General features: G+C 46.6%; 1 protein-coding gene across 10 annotated transcripts in view; it reads left to right on the forward strand.

The window, feature by feature from the left end:
- The window catches only part of ncor1 (nuclear receptor corepressor 1), a 55,403-nt gene extending 47,935 nt beyond the window's left edge, over nucleotides 1-7,468 (forward strand). For 9 of the 10 annotated variants that reach the window (XM_069700696.1, XM_069700694.1, XM_069700698.1 and 6 more), the window contains 13 exons: nucleotides 56-205; nucleotides 971-1,177; nucleotides 1,318-1,453; nucleotides 1,638-2,281; nucleotides 2,426-2,542; nucleotides 2,874-3,022; nucleotides 3,116-3,333; nucleotides 3,415-3,558; nucleotides 4,008-4,153; nucleotides 4,307-4,360; nucleotides 4,455-4,655; nucleotides 4,796-4,966; nucleotides 5,054-7,468. In XM_069700696.1, the coding sequence (XP_069556797.1) occupies nucleotides 56-205; nucleotides 971-1,177; nucleotides 1,318-1,453; nucleotides 1,638-2,281; nucleotides 2,426-2,542; nucleotides 2,874-3,022; nucleotides 3,116-3,333; nucleotides 3,415-3,558; nucleotides 4,008-4,153; nucleotides 4,307-4,360; nucleotides 4,455-4,655; nucleotides 4,796-4,966; nucleotides 5,054-5,277 (2,561 nt within the window). In that variant the 3' untranslated portion in view covers nucleotides 5,278-7,468. The remainder of the gene's footprint in view (nucleotides 1-55; nucleotides 206-970; nucleotides 1,178-1,317; nucleotides 1,454-1,637; nucleotides 2,282-2,425; nucleotides 2,543-2,873; nucleotides 3,023-3,115; nucleotides 3,334-3,414; nucleotides 3,559-4,007; nucleotides 4,154-4,306; nucleotides 4,361-4,454; nucleotides 4,656-4,795; nucleotides 4,967-5,053) is intronic. The other variant, XM_069700700.1, reaches the window with a different exon arrangement.
- The last annotated feature ends 692 nt before the right edge of the window (nucleotides 7,469-8,160 follow it).

The raw sequence follows: 8,160 nt of genomic DNA on the forward strand, positions 1-8,160 counted from the left end.
TTGATGGATCGGTTCTTGTTGTTCACCGCTGGCCCTTTGCTTCTGTCTGTAAAAGGGATTATTGATCTAGCCCAGATGCCTCCAACTATCCTGTTGCCTCATCCTGGGGGAACAGGTACTTCCACTTTGGAACGCATCGCCTACCTCCCTGGAGCTCAGCCCCCTTTCCCTCCTAGGGCTTTCAACCCAACCTCCATGTCGCCAGGTGAGGACTCCCCCCGCCCCCCTCCTCCGCCCCCCGCTACACCTCCGTGTTCCCTTATCTTCCTTGCCACAATCTCCGTGTTCCCTCACATCTCTGTAAGAGCGCAGCCCTGCACTGGCCTGAGGGGGTCAAAGGTCAGTCCTGCCTGTCCGCTCGCAGATCCAGTTAAGTGGCGCTGCCATACCGGGAATGTTTTCCCACGAAACCGTCTGGCTGTTCCTCGGTGGTAGTCTGTCTTTTGCTTAAATTTTCAGGGGCACAAAACAATTAGTTAGGAAAAGAAATGGATTTTTTTATATACTGCAAGTTTTTTAAGTTTCATTTTCTAGTTTTTATGTCTGGATTTGAAACTCAAATGTCTCTGAGTCATATTCTCTAAATCCACTGTTGTAATACGTAGACTTAAACTCACCAAAGCAAACCGTGATGATGGTGACGACGTCAGTTCAGTGATCTGGACTATCGTTGTTTTTGTTCTGGATTTGCAGGAGCATTTTTGTGTTTCTATCCAATTAAGATTAAAATCATTTGAAGCCTTTATGAATAGTTGATATGCCTCCCGAGCAGCAGCTCAAGATGGCTGTGTGGTCCGTTGCGCCGTTGATGGTTTCGTCTGAAATGGAAAATACGGTGATGTTTCTGGGACCCAATTTTCCATGAGTGTGCAGATTTCAGCTTTCTACAGGAAACCTGATCCATCCTGCCGAGACCACATGAGTAGTGTTCTCATTCATCTTGTGTGTTTGATGTCCTTGTTCTCCGCAGGCCACCCGACCCACCTTGCTGCCGCTGCCGCCAATGCTGAGAGAGAGCGGGAGAGGGAGCGTGACCGGGAGCAGCAGGAGAAAGAGAGGGAAAAGGAAAGAGAAAGGGAGCAGCGGGAACGGGAACGGGAACGGGAGCGAGAGCGAGAGCGGGAAATGAGAGAGCGGGAGCGGGACAGAGAGCGAGCCAACGAATACATCCGTGGAGGTGAGTTGTTTTGTTGCTGTTTACCACAAAAGTAGAACTCAAATTCATTACGCTTATTTCCCTTTAATAGAGGACATCATGTTTTGGGTCTTAATATTTTAAAAACAGTGTTGTAAAGTTTCATTGATGTGTTTTATAAGGTGGACCAGAGCAGCCAGTCCGGCCCGGGAGTCGAGGTTATCTGCACTCCGCTTCCCCTTCGCTCAGGACACAGGATGTGGTGGTTCAGCAGCGGCCGAGCATCTTCCAGGGAAAGAGTGTCATCACCTCCCTAATGTGAGTCTAAACCTGCGTTTACATCAGCTCACTTATTATTCTGTTAGTGTGTATGCACAGTATTTATATACTTTACTTATGTTTTATGAAGTCTGGTCATTGGACTTGAGATGCACAACAACATCTTACAACCCATCCTTCAGGAAACATTATTGATGTTTTTATCTCCTTCTTTGCTCTTCAGGCCTCATTCAGCAGCGACCACATCAGCAGCACAGAGCAGCTCCCGCTACAGTACCGCAGCCGACGCTCTGGCTGCTTTGGTGGACGCTGCAGCCTCTGCTCCACAGATGGACGTGGCCAAGGTGAAGGAGAGTAAACACGAACGTGACGACGATATGTCCTCGTCGGCCGCTGCTCGTCGAGCGCCCAGCCTCTCTGAGCAGCAGCAGCAGCAACAGCAGCAGCAGCAGCAGCAGCAGCAGCAGCAGCTACAGCAGCTGCAGCAACAACAGCAGATGCAGCAACAGCAGCAGATGCAGCTGCAGCAGCAGCAACAGCAGCTGCAGCAACAGCAGCTGCAACAGCAGCAGCTACAGCAGCTGCAGCAACAGCAGCAGGAGGCAGAGCGGAGATCTCTGCACTCGCCGTATGGTTCTATGTCTCTGCCGGGCGGTAAGCCCCATCCTGCCTACTCCGAGGGTGCGGGTGTCGGGGTGAAGGAGAAGGGACCTCAAACAAAGTCCCGCATTGAAGAGGAGCTTCGGACTCACGGAAAGACGACCATCACAGCCGCGAGCTTCATCGATGTCATCATCACGCGTCAGATAGCGTCAGACAAAGACTCGAGGGAGCGAGGCTCTCAGAGCTCTGACTCCTCCAGCAGCTGTGAGTGTGTTAGACTGGCAACTTTACATAAGTACACTGTGACACAGCAACGTGGTCAATACGCTGAATGGGCAGGCATGTTTTGTCCTTGGCTGGCTGTAAGAAGTAATCCTTTGTCCACCCTTTTTTGTTTCTGTCCTGCAGTATCGTCCAGCCGATATGACAACACGGGTGGAGGAGCCATCGAGGTGATCAGTCCTGCTAGTTCCCCGGTCCAAACCCAACAGGACAAACCAGAAGACGTGCAACAACAGGCAGCAGGTATGAACTCAAACTTTGAGTCTATTTCTTTTTAGAAGAAATTTGTTGTAACAGTGGTGAAGCAGATTTGGCCGTGCAGGCTACTTTTCGCTGTCGAGTACCAAACATACCATAACATGAATAACTTTAACCCACCGACCTTGACATTTGAGGCTGTCAGAAAGCACTCCTCTGCACCTCCTAGTCACCTGACTGCACTCCAAGTTATTCTTGTCACCTGCCGGCAGATGTACAGTAGATCAGTTACCTTTGGCACAGAGTCGGCTGGCTCCCCGCCACCTCTCTCACTCTCCAAAATAACAATGCTCTGTTCTTGCTCAACCATCACCAGTTGGCATGCGGGCGTACGACACGAGTCGTTACCGGCCGTCAGGGGAGCCACCGCAGTCCAGCTCCCAGCAGCTGCCGTCCTCCCAGGCTGACAGCTACTCGCAGGTCCCCAAAACTCACCGAGTTATGACCTTGGCAGACCACATTTCGGTAAGAAATGCTGGAGAACACAGTATTCTGCATCACAAGAACGACAATGTGCCTTAATAACACTGGTTTTGTGTTCATTCCCTGTAAATGCAGCATATCATAACCCAGGACTTCGCCCGGAACCAGGACCCTCCTCCCGTCTCCTCCTCAGCCTCGGCCACATTCCAGAGCGTTGTGCCGCCCGGGTCCTCTTCAGGTCGAGTCAAGGCGCCGAGCCGCTACAGCCCCGAGAACCAGGTCCAGGCTCCGCACCACCAGAGAGCCTCCAGCAGAGTTTCCCCAGAAAACGCCCCGGACAAGCCCCGAGCCAGGTACACGACGTCTCGATGATTACAGGGAAACTTAATTTACTTCCCATCATCCATCTAAGATTTGTTCTCCTTCCCGTTCAGGCCTGGTAAGTCTCCAGAGCGAGGAGGCAGGCAGATGGAGAACTACGAACCCATCTCTCCACCACAGAGCTACCAAGGCATGGACAAACAGGACGCTGGGGGGCCTCCACCTCAGAGACGAGAGGCCGACAACTCTGAGATCAGGTACCGGATCTGCAGCCTTTGTTGACTCCATAGTTGTAAGCTGTCAGTTTAACGAGTCTGTACGTCTCTAAAACACAGCTGGATGTAGATTCAGTTTTGATACGTGTATAAAACATTGTGAGAATATTCTGCACCTTTCTAAAATAGTATTTCATTCTAATGTAACGTAGCTTCTTTGTACAATTTGTACACATGCATTGAATGATAAACGTCACCTGTGGTATATCCTGCAGTATTTACATACTTGATCTTCACACTGTGAAAGTTGGCTATTAGTTAGCCGTTCGCACCCTGACATTGGATTCCTGACTGTAATGGACTATAAATTAATTTGCGGTGAATTCCCCCCCGTCAGAGGCCGCTTGACATCCCAGCGGGGTTGAAACTGTCGTCCTGCCAAAGGATTTGTCATCGTCCCTTCTGACTCTTTGCTCTTTGTGTGGTCTAAGGAATGACTCCCGCTCCCCGGGCAGCGTCAGCTATCTGCCCTCCTTCTTTACCAAGCTGGAGAACACCTCGCCGATGGTGAAATCCAAGAAGCAGGAGATCTTTCGTAAGTTGAACTCCAGCTCTGGTGTCGGTGATTCTGATATTGGTAAGTGGGTCTTTTCTTATCCTCTCTGTTAAATTCATTTCCTCTAATTCTTCTAGCTTATAAGTATGTGGTAACAACAGGATTTATTATACCACTGAGCTCCATTTCCTGTTCGACAATTCGTTTTTTCAACAGCAAATAATTGTGTTGCAGGAAACGCACAGCCAGGCACAGAGATATTCAACCTGCCTGCTGTTACCAGCTCCAGTAAGTCGCCGTGAACTCGTTCAGACACTTCACAGGGACGCTCCGGCTGATAATCAATTCATCATTGAAGATTTTGTTCTGTTGTGATTTGTAGGCAGCATCAACCCCAGGAATCACTCCTTTAGTGACCCAGCCAGTAACCTCGGCCTGGAGGACATCATCCGCAAGGCCTTGATGGGCAACTTGGAGGAGAGACAGGAGGAGCATCAGGGAGGAGTCGGGGCTGTTTCCATCAACAACGCAGCCGGCGCAGGCAGTGACGGCCGGCAGGAGGCCAGTCCGTCTCCTAGTATGGGTAGGTGTGAAACAAAAAACAGAAATCCATACAGGCATTAAACTACATAATATACATACACCACTCACATATTACATGTTCAGAGGGGTTCTTGTGTTACATGTTGTTGATTCACATATTCTGCCCATTTCAATCTGCAGGGAAGCAGAAGCAGGGTAAAGCCAGCAGCCGGAAATCCAAGTCCCCTAACCTGGGACAGGCCTACGCTGGAGGGGAGCGTCCCTCCTCAGTGTCCTCCGTCCACTCCGAGGGAGATTACCACAGACAAGCTCAACCCCAGTGGAGCTGGGACGACCGGCCCTCATCCACAGGTGAGCTGCCCGGACTCAACTGTCAGAGTCGGGACATCCCAGACCTGGAACCAGTTCATCTACATCCTGTCTCTCTTCTCTCCTCAGGACCCATGCAGTTCCCCTACAACCCACTGACCATGCGCATACTGAGCAACACGCCACCCACCTCCATAGCCTCCCCCTCCATACAGAGCCAGCAGCAGCAGCAGCAGCAGCAGCAGCAGCAGCAGCAGCAGCTTCCAGCCGGAGCCCCGGTGGCCCAGCAGCGAGTGTGGCAGTCTCTGCTGTCGGCGCAATACGAGTCCCTGTCTGATGACAGCGACGACTGAGCCCTGCTCGCTCCAGCCTGACAACCAGAAGAGAGGCCTGCTCTGAGGTCTGTCTGTTCACCCCCCTCTCCCAGAACTAACCTCGCTCACAGGCGAGCGTGACAAGTAAATGGGGTGGTGTCTTCTTTATTTTTGGTGCTATGGCGCCCCCTGGCTGTTAGCTAAGAGCACAAGCAGCAGCCTATGACAGGCAGGGCTCTCCTGAACAAGACTTTGCTTTTGGTCCGGAAGCACTCACCTAGCCTGTCGGGGAAATCAAACTCACCTGATGACATGAGCTATAGTAAAGATGAAGAACTTAATATGTAAAAAGAAACAACATAAGAAACTATTTCTGAATTTCGTTTGATTTCTGTAAAGATATACTTTGTCTTTAAGAAAATCATTGTATTAAATAGAGTAACCTTTTTGCAGTGTTTTTCTTAACTTGATTATTTCTTATTTTAATGTTGCTTTTAAATTGATCCACCTTAAATGGGAAGAGTAGGGGTGTAATCTTTGATTACCAGTTGGTCTCTTCCAACCCCTACCCCGCCCCGCCCCGCCCCCACCCGCCACCCGACACCCATCGAATATTTTTTCCATAGCGACGCTGCGAGGCCGGAGCTGTGGTTTGTACTTGACCATGAGTGGAGAACAGAGATTGTGCCACCCTGCGCACCTCCACCGAGCACCACCAGAGCCTGAACATTGTGGACATTAGAGGAGAAAAAGAAACACGCAAGACTAACATTTCAAACAGCATCTGATGCCTGTCCACACGGCGGAGATGATGCATGGATGGTAACTCTCCGCCGGTAGAGAGAACTTCTCACCCCTTCTAGACAGAGAAATGTCTTCAAAACAAAGTTGAGAACACTGGTGTCACAGCAGAAAGGTGAAAAGTCTGATATAAGCTTAATTTTGCCAGAAAGGATATCCTTATGACTACTCCTGGACCCCGTCTGAATAACGAAAGTGAGCCAACGTGTTTTGTTGTTTTTTTTTCTTTCAACAGAGCTGACTGTGGTGTGTCACACGTCTCTTTGCTGTTTCTGTTTCCAACCTGTCCAGAATGATTTGCTCTGCAATGTTGTCATGGTTTAAAAAAGTATGTCAGGAAGGTTTTTTTTTTTTTTTTTTTTTTTTTTTTTTTTGGATGCTTTTGCCATGCCTTGTGACTTGAGAAAGAAGGCAGCTTTAACTAATTTTCTCAGAGATATACGTTGATGTTTGATGTTTGTATTTGTTTCTGTAGTCCCACTTTTTTTTTTTTTTTTAAATATTGTCCTGAAAAAAATCTGAACTCTGTAAATTGTCTTTCCATTACACAAAAAGACAAAACTAACCAAACCTAAAGAATGGTCTGCACCATTGTTGCACTTTTTCTTTTTTTTTTTGCTTTGTAGCTTTTGACAACAAAAAGCATACTACCTGCTGTGTAACTTATTCAACCTCCAGCCCAGGAGTATACTAAGATGTGCTTTAACTTTTCCCACCACTCACAGAAATCTGGATGTTTTGACTTCCTGTCTTTTCTCGTAGCTGGTACATACATTTTTTGTTTTGTTTTTTTGTGGCACTTGCTTCAGTTACAGTTTTAAAGTGTGTGGTACCGTTGGATGTTTGCTGTCATGGTGATTCAAAACCGTGACCATTTAATCTTTCATTGTGTCAATCAACAGGCATAAAGCTTTCAATATGACTTTTACTAGGTCAACATCATAAATGGCAGTAACGTCTTTTTTTTCTTAGATATGTGAAACAGTACCATATTTTGGCGTTTTATGGCTTACACTCTGCTCAGTTAACGAATCCATTCTGCTCTAAACTTGATATTTCCTTTTTTTCCTTTCACTTTGATTTCGAATCATTTGTCGTAGCACATGTTCAGATTTTTCTTTTGTCATTTTCAACATCTTTGTTATTCATCCTGTTATAGATGGGATGTTATGTGTTTACAGACGCAGTGACAAAAAAAGTTTACAAACTTGAATCTTAAAGAAATCCAACATAAAGCCGAAAAAGAATTGGAGCATCTTTTCAGCTCTCTATCAAACACACAGTGGTGACTTTTTTTGTCGTTTTGGAATTGAGACTTGAAAACTCGTGTATCCTATGATGTTGAAATGCAATGTTTGTATCGCACAATGTCTCTTAGTAGGCTATTACAAGAGTTCAGACCAATCAAATAAAGTGGATCAGATCTCCACCACTGAAATACGTATGTTTTTTTAAAAAAAATAGGTTTTCCATCTTTTAATCAACTGCTGTTATTTCATTTTTGATTTGTGCACTGGTAATAATTTAAGCTGCTGAGGTGTACAGTAAAGCTTCCATTTCATTTTTATTTTTGAAATGAATCTGATACAAAATTAAAACGTGGAATTCATGGTTTGTTTGAAAAAATGTTAAATTCAAACTATCCCTTGCAAGTTTGCAAGATGAGACATTAATAATGATTCTCAGACTTAAACTAAAGGTGATTTAGGCAGAGATGTTAATTGAATCACTGTTAACGCGCAGAAAATGTTGTGAAAAGACAAATGAAAACGATCACGTCGGAGCTCGGTGTGGGAAAAGGTTCATTTAAAATACAGATTTCTACTGAAGTCAGACTGATATTTTAATCCAGACATTTAAACATGAGCCATAAGTAAAGTCAGCTGCTCATAAATATTGTGCTTTACTTTACAGAAGACCTGTCTGCATATTTTATGTGCTCAGTGAAGATGAAGGCCTTCTGTTCATGATGGGCTAAAGAAGCTTGAAGCAGAGAGTCACAGGACCAGACTGTTCAGAGCCTTCAGCTGTGTACGTTATTGTACAATAGACTTGGTTTCAGACACAGTTATTATAAAACATAGTGACTGCTTTCCATGCAGGTGTGCCATTGTGAGAGCT

This window comes from Brachyistius frenatus, unplaced genomic scaffold (genome assembly GCF_029030835.1).
Source record: "Brachyistius frenatus isolate BFR_SWC_R1_liver_20210118 unplaced genomic scaffold, ASM2903083v1 Contig_34, whole genome shotgun sequence".
Lineage (NCBI taxonomy): Eukaryota > Metazoa > Chordata > Actinopteri > Embiotocidae > Brachyistius > Brachyistius frenatus.